Source organism: Theropithecus gelada, chromosome 8 (genome assembly GCF_003255815.1).
Source record: "Theropithecus gelada isolate Dixy chromosome 8, Tgel_1.0, whole genome shotgun sequence".
NCBI classification, from domain to species: Eukaryota; Metazoa; Chordata; class Mammalia; order Primates; family Cercopithecidae; genus Theropithecus; species Theropithecus gelada.
The window spans coordinates 142,741,943-142,758,926 of NC_037676.1; the positions used below are offsets into that span (position 1 = coordinate 142,741,943).

At 54.5% G+C, this 16,984-nt stretch overlaps 1 protein-coding gene across 2 annotated transcripts in view; it reads right to left on the bottom strand.

The window, feature by feature from the left end:
• The window catches only part of AGO2 (argonaute 2, RISC catalytic component), a 67,677-nt gene that overhangs the window by 14,374 nt on the left and 36,319 nt on the right, over positions 1-16,984 (bottom strand). Inside the window, exons 10-16 of one of the 2 annotated variants that reach the window (XM_025393829.1) lie at positions 16,680-16,813; positions 14,191-14,375; positions 12,541-12,700; positions 9,293-9,383; positions 6,297-6,491; positions 4,799-4,933; positions 987-1,088 (exon numbers count right to left, since the gene is read on the bottom strand). In XM_025393829.1, the coding sequence (XP_025249614.1) occupies positions 987-1,088; positions 4,799-4,933; positions 6,297-6,491; positions 9,293-9,383; positions 12,541-12,700; positions 14,191-14,375; positions 16,680-16,813 (1,002 nt within the window). The remainder of the gene's footprint in view (positions 1-986; positions 1,089-4,798; positions 4,934-6,296; positions 6,492-9,292; positions 9,384-12,540; positions 12,701-14,190; positions 14,376-16,679; positions 16,814-16,984) is intronic. The other variant, XM_025393830.1, reaches the window with a different exon arrangement.

Consider the following 16,984-nt stretch of genomic DNA (forward strand, 5'->3'; position numbering starts at 1 on the left):
TGCTTCTCAACAGCAGAACCCACTCTCAACCCTTCCAACAGCAGAACCCCCTCTCAGCTCCCAGGCTGCAGGCTAGACCTGGCCACAGGCCACGACTCACCAGCCCCTATTCCTTCTCTGTCAGGCATGTGAACAACGTGACATTTTAAAATCTTTCCAATGGAATATTAAAGGTATATACAAAGTTCATAGCAAATCCTCAAACTCTAGGGTTCAAATCCTTTGGGAAGGGATATTCAAGTCCTTACTTATACTTTGAAAAACCAAAAGCACCTCTGATCAAGCTCTCTGCAGGCAGGGATGGCATGTGACTAAGGTTCCTCCTGTCCCCAGGCCGAGGCTCTGCAGAGCCAGGGTGGGGCAGCTCCTACCACGGACGTGGTGCTCCTGCACCTGCTTCCGTCAATGCTCACAAGAATCGCCTTCGGCCAGATGGGGGTCCCCTCATGAAGGAACCCAGGAGAGCCTCGAGGTGATAATCAACACCATGGCAATCTTCTCTGAGTGCCCAGTCCTTGGCTGGAGTCTGGCCCTGGCCAGTGATTGCGCGAAGACGGGACGGCAAGGCTGACTGCGCCAAGTGCTCGTGACCCAACACCGAGGCTGCCCCACGTGGCCCCTACCGCAGCTTCCCAATGGCCTTCCCAGCTGCCACCCCACGGCAGCCTGAGTGCCTCATTCCTGCTCAGACCTCACCAAGCTCCAGCCACACCACATCCCCGGCTCCCCACGGGCCCTGGTGCTCCCTGCTCCTCAGCCCTACCAAATGGGATTTCCTTCCCCTGGGAGGTCCATGCTGACCACCTCCCAGCCCTCCACCCCCACCCCAGCACCGGGCACAGCCTGGGTTTCCTGGTTCCCTGGCTACTGGCTATCTGGGCCCTACACACCACGTCCCACGTGCCAGCCAGAGGGCAAGTGTTTGCTGAATGTGGGGATGACACGGCAGATGGCCAAGACTGTCCAAAGGGGGCTCCCATCCTTACCTGGATGCCAGCGTGACTACACAGGTAGAAGTCGAACTCGGTGGGGTGGGTGATTTTCGTGTCCACAGTCGTGCCTGCTGGAATGTTTCCACTTTTCCCAACCTTCGGCAACACAGGCATCTCGTTAGACACGGCCAGGGACCGGCAGAGCCAAGCAGGCGAGCCAGGCAGCCGCGCCGCCCGCTGGCCAGGGTGCCCTATTTTGAAGTTTTTAAATTGGCTAATACAGGTCCTCAGTAGTATAATGTTAAATACAATTTAACAAGTGCTAACCGCCAAGTTAAATTAGCGAACGTTCTATGTGGGCTGGGGTTATTTTCCGCCAACTCTCATGAAGGCCCATGAGTTAAATGCAGTCTTCACTGCAGAACGTGCCTTTCATGCCTTAAGAGTCCATCACTACTGTTTGATTGGAGGTCAAGATGGAAACTGTCACCAACATACAAATCCAAAGCTAAACCAGGTGACTGGCTGCGGACAGGCCCTCATCCGAGCACAGGCACACCAGCGTGAACGCTGTCAGGAGCCCCGTGCTCTGCTGGTGGCTTGCTCCCTGCACCTGAGAGAGCAGGGCGGCTCCATTAGAGACTGTCCCAGAGGCCAGGGCGGTACATAGAACCATTCAATGGTTTAATTACAAGGTCACAAGCATGGACCAAAAAGCCAGCCGAGATGCAGGCACGGCCACCACAGCAGCAAACCCCCATCCCACAAGCCCCGCTCCAGCATTTAAGCAGGGTCCCTGATGATTTTTTTTTAGTTGTACAAATTTTAAATATATATACAAAAAAGAATCTCCAGTGTGCTCCCTTCTTTGCAACCTTAAAAAAAAATATATATATATATATATGAGAGACAGAGTCTTGTTTTGTCACCCAGGCTAGAGCACAATGGCGCGGTCTCAGCTCACTGCAACCTCTGCTTCCTGGGTTCAAGTGATTCTCCTGCCTCAGCCTCCCAAGTGGCTGGGATTACAGGCATGTGCCACCACGCCCAGCTAATTTTTGTGTATTTAATAGAGATGGGGTTTCACTATGTTGGTCAGGCTGGTCTTGAACTCCTGACCTCGTGATCCGCCTGCCTCGGCCTCCCAAAGTGCTGGGATTACAGGCATGAGCCAGCGAGTCTGGCTCTAATATCTCTTTTCAAAGTAGGTTTGGATTTTGTTCATCTGCTTTATTTCTTCTTCGGTTTCTACCTCATTAGTTTCCACTCTAGGATGGAGAAGTGGCGTGTAGGTGTCACCAGGAGTAAGCTGACTTTGGAGCCCTCCTGCCTCCTGGCAACAGAGATCTGGGGGTTGCAGCGGGGAGGAAGAGGACAGGGGAAGGCACCCAAGGCCATGAGCGCCTCAGCCTTCCCTTGACTCCTGGGGACTGAGGTCTCTTATTCCCATCCTTCCTGTCTTTAGGCTTATTTTATCGCTTTCTTGTTGTACAACAAATTCATCTACATCTACAGACTGCACTGTTTTAGCTGCATTGCATAAGCCTTGACAGGACATTCTCGTTTTTGTTAGGTTCTGAGTGCTTTGTGATTTCTATTCTCGTTACATGTTTAATGCATGAGGTACTCAGCAGTGAATTGAAAGTTGAAAACATTCTTCAACTTCGTTTCTACTGTTGATTTAAAATTTAATTGTATAATGATTAAAAAAATATGGCTTGAGACTGAAGTTTGGAAATCTCCTGAGACTTCCTTTGTCCTGGTAGAACTTTTATAACCTTCCATGTGAACCCAGCTATTTGTAGGGAAGATTCTGTCTAACTTTGGATCTGGCTTGGCTTGTTCATTTCACTCTTCCAATTTTCAGGGTTTTTTTTTGTTGTTAAGACAGGTTGGAGTGCAGTGGTACAATCACAACTCATTGCAGCCTCAACCTCCTGAGCTCAAGCAAGTCTCCTGCCTTGGCCTCCTGAGGAGCTGGGACCATAGGTTTATGCCACCATACACAACTAATTTTTAAATTTCTTTTAGAGATGGGGTTTCACTTTGTTGCTCAGGCTGGTCCTGAACTCTTGGACTAATGCGATCCTCCTACCTTGGCCTCCCAAAGTAGTGGGATTATAGGCATGAGTCACCATGCCTGGCCCCATGTGTTTTATCCTTAGTTTTTCATTTTGGTCTGGAAACAGTATAATAAGAGCTGTGTAAAAATGCCCATCTTTGATGGTGTGTTCATCAATTTCTCCTTAAAATTCTGTTACTTTTTGCTTTACTTTTTTTTTCTTTACATAATTTGGTGTTAGGTACATTCAAGCTCATTAGTTGCTATATCTTTTTGGTGAATCATTCCACTTATTTATTTGTTTGTTTTTTGTTTTTCTTTTTTGAGACAGTCTCACTCTGTCCCCCAGGCTAGAGTGCAGTGGCACAATGTTGGCTCACTGCAATCTCCACCTCCCAGGTTTAAGCAATTCTCCAGCCTCAGCCTCCCGAGTACCTGGGACTACAGGTGCCTGCCACCATGCCTGGGTAATTTTTGTATTTTTAGTAGAGAGGGGGTTTTGCCATGTTGGCCAGGTTGGTCTCGGTCTCCTGACCTCAGGTGACTCACCTGCCTCGGCCTCGCAAAGTGCTGGGATTACAGGCATGAGCCACCACGCCTGGCCTGGTGAATGATTCCTTTTACTGTGATAAAATACCCTTTTTCCTCATTGTGATGCTTAAGTTCTGTTTCGCCTTCCATTTGCACAGTAAGCCTTCCCTGTGTCCTTGCAGGGGCGTGCCCGTAGGGAGTCTAACACTCTAAGTTGCTTTCCTGGGTGCCGAGTGGATGTTAACCCTTTGCCTTCTGGCCCTGCCCTGACCAGGTCAAGGTCTTCTGGTTCAGTCCAAGGCCTCCTTTCTGGGCAGGTCTCCTTCCTTAGGCAGCTACCCTGACGTTAGATAGTTAGGACAATGTGGATAGATGTGAGTTTATTTTTACTTATCCTACTAGGAACACGGAGAACACTTTTAACCTGGGTGTCCTAGCTTTCGTCAGCTGTGGAGAATTCTCAGCTGTTCTGTCTGCAACTCTTGCTCCTCCATATTCTCCTTCCAGAACACCCGTGAGATGAGCCGTGGTGCTTTAATGCCGCCATCTCTCCTCCCCCCCAGCACCACCTTCCAGCCCTGCCACAGGGACCTGCCGGGGGGTCCGAGTTTGCGCCACTCTGCCAATTCTCTACGACTGCACGGCTCTGTGCTGCGGTTTCTAATGCGGCCCTTTTCAGAGCCGCCTCTTGCTAATCTATTAGATAAGTGACATCTTGTGCCTAGACCTAGCCTAGGCCTATGGGACTTATAAATGAAGACTTTTTGGTGGGGCACAGTGGTTCACACCTGTAATGCCAGCACTTTGGCAGGCCAAGGCAAGAGGATGGCTTGAGCCCAGGAGTTTGAGACCAGCTTGGACAACACAGTGAGACCCTGCCTCTACAAAGAGTAAAAATCACATTAGCCAGGTGTGGTGGCGCATGCCTTAGTCCTAGTTACCAGGGAGGCTGAGGTGGGAAGATCAATCAAGCCCAGGAGGTAGAGGCGGCAGTGAGCTATGATCGCACCACTGCACTCCAGCCTGGGTGACAGAGCCAGACCCCATCTTAAAACAAAACAAAACAAAACTCACCAAAACAACAACAAAAAAGACTTTACCAAATCAAGGACAGCCTTCTCTAGTGCCTAAACCTGGATCCCCCGAAGTCCCTTGGAGGACAGAGTCGCCTGGGACAGCGGCACTGTGGCCAGCAGGTTCTCTGTGAGCGTGCTTGGGGTGTGGGGCTGAGGGGAGAACCGTGCCCCGTGCCTGGAGTCGTGCAGAAACTCACCCGCTCGTTCTTGTCCGTGCAGAAGAGCCGTGTGTGGTGCCTCTTCTGCACCACGATGAAGGTGATCCCGGGCTGGTAGTCTTTTTCCAGCTTGATACAGGCCTCACGGATGGCCAGCAACTCGTGGTGGAGAACCTAGGGGCACGGACGGGGAAAAGGTCGTGCTTAAAGATGGCAGCACGGTCCCATGCACGGGTTCTGGGTTTAGAACGCCCAGCCGTGGTGATTCTGAGACAGTAAGCGTGTTCACGGTGAGGTGAAAACACAGGAGGGCAGAAACCATCCTCTCTGCAGGGAGGCCTGGATGCAGGAGGAGAGGGCTTGGCACTCAGGAATGGGAAGAACACTTCCCCTGGAGGGCCCAGGAGGTTCTGTGTGTGCAAGGGGCACGGCCAAGGCCAGGGGTGCAGGCTGGGCTCTGTGCCGAGAAGGCACACGCAGAGGCCAAGTTCCTGTAGAAGCTCAGGGCAGGCTCCAGCCAGGAAGGGCTGGCCGGTCAAATGTATCCATTCTGTCCTCCCAGGAGGCCATGGGCCTCGGGAACGAGCTCTGCTTCACTCTGGACTGGAAGGCAAACGTGGGAGCTAGGCTGCGTGCCATCCAGCCTCCTGATCAAGGCGGGCGAGTTCCTGAGCTCCTGGGGCAGCCACCAAGGATGTCTTCCCACCCCACTGTGTGGGGCTCCTCCCCCAGCAGGTCCATGACAGCTTTCTTCTGCTTTTCTTGTTAACACCTCCCAGGGAAGCGACCATGTGACATGGCGAGAGGTGGGGAGGAATCGGCTCTAGTCAACGGGAGAAACACTCAGGGCACCCATCGCCCGAGTTCCAGGCCACGATGGACTCATTCCTGCCCACAGGTCACCTTGATGTGGGGGTGCTGCGCAAGCTCTCAACCAAAGACAGCAATGAGATTCCCCTCGCCCCTCTGTGATGGCTTCCTTGCCTGTCCAGACCCGGCAGTGACCCACTCTCCACATGGCCGCCAAGATGCGGCCATCCCTCTCTCCACATCCAGACAGTGGCCGCATCCTGGCGACCCTACCTTCAAAAGAGCTGCCACCTATCCCTCCTCCTGGCCCTGCCTCCACACCTCTCACACTGCAGACAGGTGTCCCCAGATGCAATGAGCTCCCTGCCTCACAGAGACACCCGACAGCTCTCCACAGGCTGCAAGGCAAAGCCAGGCCCTTGGGAAGCCCCCAGATGGAGCTCTGCTCTGTGAGCCAGCTGGACTCAAGTGTCTCTCCCTCATCTCTTGGTCCCCAGGCCCATTCCCACCCCTCCTCCTCTCCCTCTGTCCTGCCTCAGTGTCAGGGTCTCGACAGCCCCGTGTCCCATCTCCTCCCCTGGACCCCCTTCCAGGCTGTGACTAGATCAGCCTTGTGGCTGAATGAAAGCCACATCATTCTTGCCATTCATTGAGTGTGGTTCTGCTGCACAAAGAGGGGAATGACAGACCTTGGAGAAGGGGAGAGGAGGTTCCAAGAGGCGCCCACCTGCTGGAACTGGCCTTCGGAGACGCCGTCACGGTAGAAGATGATGCGGGTGGGCTTGAAGCGCGTGGACTTGTAGAACTGGATGAGGAGCTCGCGGACCATGGCGGCCAGGTCTTGTATGATCTCCTGCCGGTGCTGCTGCACGCGCACAGTGGCGCAGTAGCGATTGGGGTGGGCGTCCATGCTGCCCACCACCTGCAGAACAGGCAGTGAGTGTGGTCAAGGGTTCCTGAAACTTTCCTCTCCTGGGCGTGTGCCTGGACTCTCGGGAAGATGGGGACGAGAAGTGTCCCCACCTTGGAACTCACATCACAGTCCAGTGACAATGGCTGGCTGGGTGTGAACTCACAGCCTTTAGGCTTTCGCTGTCTGGCAATAGTGTTCGTAAATACTTCCTGAAGTATAAAAGTTTGCCAAGTTACATAGTTAAAAAAGCAAAAAAAAAAAAACCAAAAAACCAGCCGGGCACAGTGGCTCACACCTGTATCCCAGCACTTTGGAGACTGAGGCAGGCAGATCACCCGAGGTCAGGAGTTTGAGACCACCCTGGCCAACATGGTGAAACCTCGTCTCTAGTAAAAATACAAAAAGTAGCCCAGCGTGGTGGTGGGCACCTATAATCCCAGCTACTCGGGAGGCTGAGGCAGGAGAATTGCTTTAACCCAGGAGGCAGAGGTTGCAGTGAGCTGAGATCGCACAATGGCACTCCAGCCTGGGCAACAAAGTGAGACTCTATCTCAAAAACAAAAAAAACAGATTAGAACTATCCTCTGCTTGGGATCAGATGTGGCTGAATTAATCAGTCCAAAGAAGGCAATGGGTGGGAGTGTCCCTATTTCTTCCAAAGAAACTACAAGCACATCAACATAGAGCATCCCGAAGGCACACCAGCCAGGCAAGCAGCCACTGGAAGGTGCCAGCCACAAAGAGGGCAGACAGAGGGAGCCCAGCACGGCTCTGCGGTTCTTCTGTCGGGGGCCAAGTGAGCGTGAGGGATGAGGTGGCCCAGCCCATGGGGGGGACCGGGTAGATCTCCGCATGCCGCTCCACCCTCTGGCTGGGGAAGGCGAGGTCTTTACTTTGAAAAACACTGATGGAAATAAAACCTCTCTTGTCACTGAAAAATAGGAACTGCTTCTTGGCAATCTGCCTCCCTCTTCGTAAATCCTTACAGAACAAGTTCTTCCCCAGTTAATTCTCCCACTATTCCACGTCCTTTGTCCTGCCTTGGGCTATAATTTTTCTCTTAAACCAAGAGAAAAATAAACTCTGTAATGTTTCCAGTTGGTATAAACAGAAATACATTAACATAAACAGAAATCTGTTCCTATTGATTGAGAATTGTGGGGCCCAGGGGATAAACACGCAGATTTCTCTGTTTCTGAAAACTTGAAAAACAAACAAAAAACAACAACAAAACAGCCCAAGGCTCCAAAAGCCAGAGATGTAATTGAATGCTTTATAACATTTGTACAGAAAAAAACAAAGTTAATGGGGACCAGGTGAGGTGGGGACAGGGGAGAGCCAGCTGCAGGACCCTCGGGGGTTCCCCTCTGTGCCTGGCTCCCTCCTGTGCACACTGGTGCCCAGCTGTGCCTCAGTGACGGCCATGCAGTGCTTCGCCATCAGAGGAAAGGGCCGAAAATGACTCAGCATGGCCAGGTGCGGCGGCTCACGCCTGTCATCCCAGCACTTTGGGAGGTCGAGGCAGGTGGATCACCTGAGGTCAGGAGTTCGAGACCAGCCTGGCCAACATGGTGAAATCCCATCTCTACAAAATACAAAATTCAGCCCGCCATGATGGTGGGTGCCTGTAATCCCAGCTATTCGGGAGGCTGAGACGGGAGAATTGCTTGAACCCGGGAGGCAGAGGTTGCAGTGAGCTGAGATTGCACCATTGCACTCTAGCCTGTGTGACAGTTACTCTGTCTCAAAAAAAAAAAAAAAGAAGAAGAAGAAAAAAAACCCCACAAAACACAAACCACCACCACCAAAAAACTGACTCTACAAAGTGAGCAGTGGTGTATGCGTGGGAGTGGTGGGGTTGTGATTATCGGGCCAAGCGGTAGGAATTAGTTGATGCAGTGTGCATTTCCTAAAGGAAGGGTGCCCTGAATAACACCAGAGCACATACCAGGTTGCTCTTCTTCCACCTGGGGCAGCTCGAATGACTTCCTTGTGTCCCAGATAGATTCTCCTGTTCCATATTCTCTCCCAACTAATGAAATAATAATGGTAGCATTTTCTTTTTTCTTTTTTGAGAGAAAACCTCACTTTGTTGGCCAGGCTGGAGTGCAGCAGCACGATCTCTTCTCGCTGCAGCCTCGACCTCCTGTGCTCTGGCAATCCTCCCACCTCAGCCTCCTAGGTAGCAGGAATTACAGGCGTATGCCACCACCCCGAGCTATGTTTGGAGAGATGGGTGTTCGCCATGTTGCCCAGGCTGGAATGTCAGCATTTTCTGAGCATCTACTCTGTGCCAGGCACCATGCCAGGGGCTTAACCACATCATTTCCTAGTTCTCCCATGAGGTCAAAATTTGTTTCCTCATGTTGCACCCAAGAAAGTTCTGAAACATGAAGCTCATTGTCCAAGAGAAACAAGAAAAGAGAAGCAGCACGGGCCCGTCTGAGGTTTGGGGCTGGGTCCAAAGCCAGAGTTTTCATGCCGTGGGGGCATGGGGTCATCATACCCCAGGCTAGCACCGGCCAGTCAGGCCCCCATGTGCAGGGGGCCTCCTCGCACCTCAGATCTCCCAAAGGGCTGGGATAGGATGAGCCCCTATGCCCCACCTCTGACTGCTTCTTGGAACTTACTTTGTGTCATTATAGTGTCCGCTCCAAACACCTCTCCCCCACACTACCCTGGCCGTCCCTACCGCTTAGTGAGACCCCATGCCTTTCAGGAAGGAGCCCTGGCCACACTGTGGCAGTGGGACCTCGACAGGGTCCCACACGTTGTCAACGGAAGACCCATGGGAAAGCGCTGACACTCACGGCGGCAATGGAGGGCTTCTTCCCATCCCCGGCGGGGGGGTGAGTGACGTCCGCTCCCAGAAAGATGACGGGCTGCTGGAACACTGGTGGCCTGTGGAGAGGAGTGGCGTCAGGGGCCACAGTGAGACACGCCTGGACCTCCGACCCCAGTAGGTGCCATCATCACCTTTTGGAGGTGGTCAGTGTATCATGGCAATACTTTTGAAAAGAATCCTTATTTTTTAACAGGAATACTAAAAACCTTGCAGATTAAATGATACAAGATCTGAAATCTGCTTCAGAAGAGCCGGGGATTGGGGGGGCTTGGGTGGAGTGTACTCCAGACCAGACAGGCCAGGGGCTGATAGCTGCTGAGGCTGCGGCTCAGGCCTAGGAGGGCTCATCCTTCCACCTTCTACTCCCTCTGCAGCCACACCCATGCCAGGGTTTCTCCCATCACCCTCGGCACCACCAACGCGGGGGCCAGCTCGCTCTTCGCTGGGGTGGGGGGCTGTCCCGAGCATGGGCAGGCGCTGAGAGGCATGCCTCGACTCCACCCACTGGATGCCAGTAGCACCCTGTCCAGCCTGACACCCCAATATGTCTCCAGACATGACCACATGTCCCCTGGCAGCAAAACCACCCCATGGAGAACTTCCAGACCCCGAGTGTATCCCAGCGGCGACCCTCGGGAGTCAGCATGCACGGGGGCAGGGACAGGCTCGCCGGGAAAGGCAGAGGTGGTGACAGCACCTCCCTCCCCACTCTGCTGCCAGGTTGAGAGTGCACCGCCCCGCACCCCACCCAGCCTTGCTCGGCTGCTGCAGGTAACATCAGGAAGTATCAGAAGCGGCCGTTCTGCTAGCCCTGCCTGTTGGAAACCGGGCAGATGGGGCCCTTGCCTCTGCTGCCCTCTCCCCGCATCCATTTCCCCACGTGCTTGTGACTCACTCCCCACCCACACCCTCTCACTCCCATCGCCTGCCTTCCGGCAGAGCTCCCTGTCTCAGTTGAACCCATCACTGCTTGCGCTGGCTCCCAGGCCCCTTCTAGTCAGACTTCTCACGGCCATAGCAACAAGGCTCCTCTTCCCAAGGTCACCAATGACCTCTGCATCACCCAGACCCACGGCCGAGCCTCAGGCCTTGCTGCGCCTGGCTTGCTGCGGGACACACTTCCCTTGGTGCCTAGGGCCCTGCGGCCAGCCTCCCTGTCCCAGCCTCTCCCATCTCCACTGCTGGTTCCTCTCTCTCCAGGCTGTGAACTCCAGCCTTCTCCAGGGCCCAGGGCTTGGAATACCACCTGTCTGCTAAGGATTCCTGGATCCTGTCTCCCCTGACACCAGCCTCCTGGTTCCCACCATCCACTCATCACCCGCACTCAGATGCTCTGCTGAGGCTGTGGGGTCCAGTTCACCCATGCCCAGTGCTCACCCTCCCAACAGCCTCCCCATCTAATGACGACGAGGTCTGTCCTGCAGCCCAGGCCAAGGGCCTTGATTTTTCCTTCACGCACAGCCCAATCCCACCTGCCAGCAAGCCCCAGGGCTCTATCTTCAAAACGTCTCAGAGTCCAGCTGCTCCCACCCTGTGCCCCTGCCCTGGCCTGGCCCAGGCCACCAGCCCCTCTCGGCTTCATGGAGCCACAGCTGGCCATACTGTTAGTCGGGTGCCTCTGACAGCCCCAGCTCACCCCAGCTCACCCGAGGGAGCCCTAGTTCCCCAGCGGCCCCCAGGAACTGCACGTGGGCGGACCTGTCTCCTGTCTGCTCTCACTGCCCTCCCATGGCTCTGCTGTGCACCTGCCGCCTGTACAATAGGCTCATGACCTGGGTGCCTCCACCAGGACTTCCGGCCCGGTGCTGTCCGCTTATGGCCCAAACTCTCTGCACACAGTAGGTACTCAATAAATACAGAACCTGTTAACTGAGGAGCAACACTTTCAGTCCCCAGCCAGCTCGGGACTGGTCTTCGCTCATTCCCATGAACCTGTCTCACCACAGAGCCCGCACCCATGCTCACAGCCGTTCCACTGGGAATCCAGGTTCTTCCCATGTTATCACCCTGCTCCCTGATGAATTCAACAGACTGTTTCTGGGTGTGTGTCACTCGGTGGCTCTCAAAGCCTGGTCCCCCGTGTAGCAGCATTGACACCGTGTGTGTCCACTTGCTAGCGGTGGGAATTCCCGGCCCCATCAGTCCTGCTGAGTAGGACGCTCTGGGAACAAGCCCTGCTGGGGTTCGAGAGCTGCTGAGGTGTGAGGACACTGTGGTGACCCAGCACAGGCCTGTGCACACAGCGGGGGCTCACCACCGCCCCACTTTCCAAACACAGAGGGTCACTGCCTTAAGGCAGTTCGATTTAGGATTCTTAACTCTGTTACGGTGTGCCAGTGATGCAGATTTAGCGCACTGCCTGGCTCAGGATGGCTTTATCAGCTGAGCCCCACCGTTGACTGGGAGCTCCAACAGGTCCACGCCACAGGGGCTGCCTACAGCCTCCAGTTCCCTTCTGCACAAATGCACAAATAATCTGATTCTATGTATTCTCTGTTGTTGTCGTCCAAATGTTAAGACAACTGCCAGGGTTGGCAAAAATGCCTGTCATTGTGTGGTGACATCTTTCTTGCCTACATCACAGGTTGGTGGCTTTGGAGGCGGGGAAGAAGCAAACCATGGCCCTGGCCTAGAATAGCTGGACACTCAGCCGGTCAGGAGGTGCCAGAAGAGGGTGCAGCTCCATCGCCCCCAACTCCCATCCCCAGCGGTCAGCCCCGGACCTCTGAGGCAGGCGGGTGGCCAGTGCTTGGCCACACATCCTATCCTGGTCTGGGAGTTGCCAACGTGTGCTCCCATGAGGAGTTTTTCAGTCCAAAGTCCCAGCACAATGCAGCATCCATGACCAGCCTGGCGTGGGAAGCATAGGGGTGCCCTGGTCCACACAGTAGCTGCTGCTGCCGAGCCAGGGAAGCCCATCTCCTGGCCATCCGAGGCATGCCCTGCTCTGCCTTGCCCACTGGGATTCGAGGCACGAATTTCTCTGTCTGGAAACCTGACCACAATGCTCAAACTCCTGCAGACGCCCCTGGTCCCCAGCAGAGCCTGAGCAGCCAGATCTGTGTCTAACATCTTTGCTCTGCTGTGGCCAGGACGGTGCTGGGCCCAGGTAAGGGGACTGTGTCCCCATGTCCCCTGCACACTGCACCCCACCCTGCGAGGCGTCCCTCCGTGCCCTGGTCCGCAGGCGGAGGTAAAGGGGCCGGGCCTCACCTGCCCTGGGGCAGCAGGATGTTGTTCACGCCTCCCAGCTTGACGTTGATCTTCAGGCAGAGGTTGGACAGCGTCTGCGGTGTGGTCCTCTGCACGTTCTTCATCTGCACGCACTGCGTGGCCATCCCCAGCACTGTGTCTCCCACGCGCTTGACCTCGGCTAAGGGGCACGAGAGGCACACACACAGCTCTGCTGGCGCCCCTTCCTCAGCTGGCCCTGGGAGCGGCAGCTGCCACCAGCCCTCTTGCCCCCATCTGGCAAGCGCAACCATGGCAGCTGTGCTGAGCTCTGCATGTCCCCTCTGTCCGAGGTCGGCGAGAGAAGAGGGTCACTGGCCCCGAGGGGGATGCCAGGCTCCTTGCAGTCCAGACTCCAGCACAGCTGTGCCCGCCTTGCCCAGGCCGGGCTTCCCCTCCCTCATAAAGGGAAGTTGAGTGAGTCTATCTCATCCCTCCAATTTAAATGCCTCACCTAGGGGCCTAGGGGCCCCAGGGCAGGAGAGAAAGAGCCCAGCTAAAAGGAAGGACTTGGCTCTTCTGCTCAGAAAGGCCACTTATACTGGCCGGGCACGGTGGCTCACACTGGTAATCCCAGCACTCTGGGAGGCCAAGGCAGGCGGATCACCTGAGGCCAAGAGTTCTTCCCACGTTATCACCCTGCTCCCTGCCAACATGGCAAAACCCCATCTCTACTAATAATACAAAAATTAGCCGGGCATGGTGGTGTGTGCCTGTAATCCTAGCTACTCGGGAAGCTAAGGCAGAAGAATCGCTTGAACTCGGGAGGTAGAGGTTGCAGTGAACCAATATTACACCACTGCACTCCAGGCTAGGAGACAGAGCCAGCCCTTGTCTCAAAAAAAAAAAAAAAGAAAGAAAGAAAAAAAGGGAAAAAAGGAAGGTCACTCACACCACGGTGCGCTGGCTGCAAGCAAATGCTTTGGTGGTTAAAAATAAAAACACTGGCACCCTCAAAATCCTTGGCAGATGTAAACCTGACATCAAAGAGCTCCATGGACCCACCCCCCGCTATTCCTGGTCTCTTTCATGAAGCAACCGGTCAGCTGCTCACTGGGCAGGTCTGGGGAAATGGTGACCCCGGGACAATGTTACAGGATGTCAACACCAATAGCTTTTTCTTCCCTTCTTTTTTTGGGATGTTGAACTTAGAGAAGTGTGGCTTTTACATGTCCATAATCTGTCTGTGGTTGGGCGTGGGGCCCTGTGGGTGACCCCCTGGCATGGACTTTGGCAAAACGCCACAGAATTCTGAGGTGGGCACAGAGGTTACACACGGGCTGAGTCCCGAGCAGGAGCTGACCCTGGTGCAGCGCTCTGTGCGTTAAACAAACGCTCCTCCATCCAGCCGACACGCATGCTGTGTGATGGATGGGGTGCCCACCCATGTGCCAAGGCATGTGCCACCTGAGGTGCTGACTGCCCACGACCACGGCATCATACAGGATGACGGGGAGGCCTCGAACACAGACTTGGCAGTGATCAGAAGCCACCTCTTCTTTCTCAGCCTCCTGAAAGGCCCGAAAGGATCACCTTTCTCAGTGCAGCAGAAACACAGAGGGGCTTAGGCAGGAACAAACACCATGGAGACCACGATGGCTCCCTGCAGCCAGCGGGAGCACCCACACCTACCGTACACGGGCGTCTTGCCAGGCAGGATGACCACCACCAGCTGCAGGCCTGCATACGTGTTCTTCAGGTGCCGGAACATGGGCTCCACGCTGTCCGCACCCTGCGCGTATTTGCAGAAGCACGGCTGGCCCTGGATAGGCATGCCGGCATCTCTCGAGATCTTTCTGAGCTGCTCTGTGAAGGACCTGCAGGAGAAGGCTCAGTTCACTACGGTGCACTGGGAATGGTGGAGAACTCAGGCCGACCAGAGGCTCTAACACAAGGGCATCATTTTTACAAAGCCCAGAGCACTTTCACTGAGGTCAAAGTTGTTCTTAAAGTCCTGGACGAGGCCAGAATTCAGAGCTACATCTCCCAACACATACTGCCTCATGAGAAAGGTTAAGTGTGCTCAACATACACGTAAGCGCACTCGAAAGTCACTTGCAGCTAACTTGCTACTGTAACACAGCAGCCTTTAAACTGTGCTCACGCTGCCTCGCCGCTGTGGCGGCCCCAGTGCGGACGCAATGCTGTCCCCGTAAACTGCCGAGCAGCCCCTGGAGCTCCTGTGAGCGTTCTCCCCATGCGCAGACCAGCACTGTCGGAGGGAGATTTCCAGCTCACTGTCCTTTTGGATCTTTTCCCCCAGTTGTTCCGATGGGCACAACCTGGACTGTATGACATCATCACGAGAGAAAATCCAACAGCCCGCAGCCCGAGGAGCGGTGGCAGCTGGCGACCGCCGGCCTGGTGAAGCTGGGGCGGGGTGCGAGGCACGGCAGCGGCTTCTATTTTAAGCTGAAGACTAAGAATCATGTCACCTTCTACAATAAGGGCGAGGACAAGGCACTCCAACCCAGCCAGTGTCCAATTTCCTGTACATTAGATCAGGTCAAGAAACACGTGTGTGTCCACCCATATCTTCAGCTCCAGGCCAAAGTGAAGCAAGGGGCCAAGGACAGAAGAAGGGGCAGGAGGCGACCCCGTGTTCAGAACTAACCTACTTTAGTTTGCTTCCCAAACATCCTCTCTGGGCTTCCACCTCCTCTGCCAGCAGTGTGGACAAGAGGTGGCCTCAGAAGGACAGATGGCCACTCGCCAGCAAGACGTCAGCTCCCAGGGCCGTGCCCATTCACAGCCAGCCCTTGCTGGAACTGTCAAGGGACCGGCTACACCTCACAGGCTGGAGTTCTCTCCTGCTGCCCCCATAGAGCGGGGAAACAAAGACTTTATGTTCCCTTTGAAGTTTGGCAAAAACGCATGAGCTACCCTGCTGTGTGCTCCCGACAGTCCCGCTTGGGCTCGTACCTGGCACAGCTGTGCTGGCCAAGGCGAGCGTCCTGGGTGAGGGCAGGCCCTTCCACGGCACTTGGGCTTCCTAGAGGGCCCGGCGCTCACCTGGGCAGGTGGCAGAGACCTGAACCAAAGCTTTTCTCCTCTTAATCACTCCCCTTGTCTGGGAAGGAAGATAATACTCCCAGTCTCTCCACCTCTCTACTTCACCATCTCTTCCTGATTCTTTTTTTTCTTTTTCTTTTTTTTTTTGAGACAGAGTCTCGCTCTGGCTCTGTCGCCCAGGCTGGAGTGCAGTGGCAGGATCCCAGCTCGCTGCAAGCTCCGCCTTCCGAGTTTACACCATTCTCCTGCCTCAGCCTCCTGAGTAGCTGGGACTACAGGTGCCCGCCACCTCACCCGGCTAGTTTTTTGTATTTTTTTAGTAGAGACGGGGTTTCACCGTGTTAGCCAGGATGGTCTCGATCTCCTGACCTTGTGATCCTCCCGTCTCGGCCTCCCAAAGTGCTGGGATTACAGGCTTGAGCCACCGCACCCGGCCTATTTTTTTTCTTGAGATGGAGTCTTGCTTTTTCACCCAGGTTGGAGTGTAGTGGCATGATCTCCGTTCACTGCAACATCCGCCTCCCGGGTTCAAGCGATTCTCCAGCCTCAGCTCCCCGAGCAGCTAGTATTATAGGTGCGGCACCATCACGCTTGGCTAATTTTTGTATTTTTGGTAGAGATGGGCTGGTCTCAAACTCCTGACCTCAAGTGATCCTTCTGCCTCAGCCTCCCAAAGTACTGGGGATTACAGGCCTAAGCCACTGTGCCCATCTCTTCCTGATTCTGTCTTCATTTTCTCCTTCTAATTTACACAAATATGCAGCTAAATTTTTTTTTTTTTAATAACTGGAGTTCTTTGAATCCAATTCTCTTTTGCCCCTCCTTATAAACCTCCTTCAGATCCTGTTTGGTTTCGTCTATGGTCTGCGCTACTTCTCCATGCTCACTGCGAGGGTAGGTCCCAGGAGTGAGGGGGCACCGACGGGGCAGCATGTCTTGGCCTGGCCCGGGCAATGGTATTTGACAGGGAAAGGCTGATGAACCTGACACCAAAACCCATGCCAGTGCCCTCACCCCCGCCCCAACGAGAGTCAGTCCTGCAAGTGGTCACTCGAGCTGCCCATTGGGCAGGACCCCCAGGCCGGAGCTTCCGCCTGTGGAGGGCTTACTTCAGATGGACTTCTGTGCACTGGCGCTGGGGGGCAAAGCACGCGATGGCCCACACCTTGATCTCGATGCCCGTGTGGAACTGCTTGTTCCGCATGTCCCAGACGCCCTGGACAGGCGTCGCAATCGCTTTATTCTGCAAATGGCAAAAGGTTCCGGGTGAGAAAAAATAGAAAACATAGTCCTTCAACCTTAGACTTTGTCACTCTCACTGCTGGTCCCCCTGACCAACAATGGCTCCTCAGGGAAAGAACTGCTGTGTTGTCTCCTGTCTCTGAACTGCCTAGTGATGCAGACAACCGGAGGA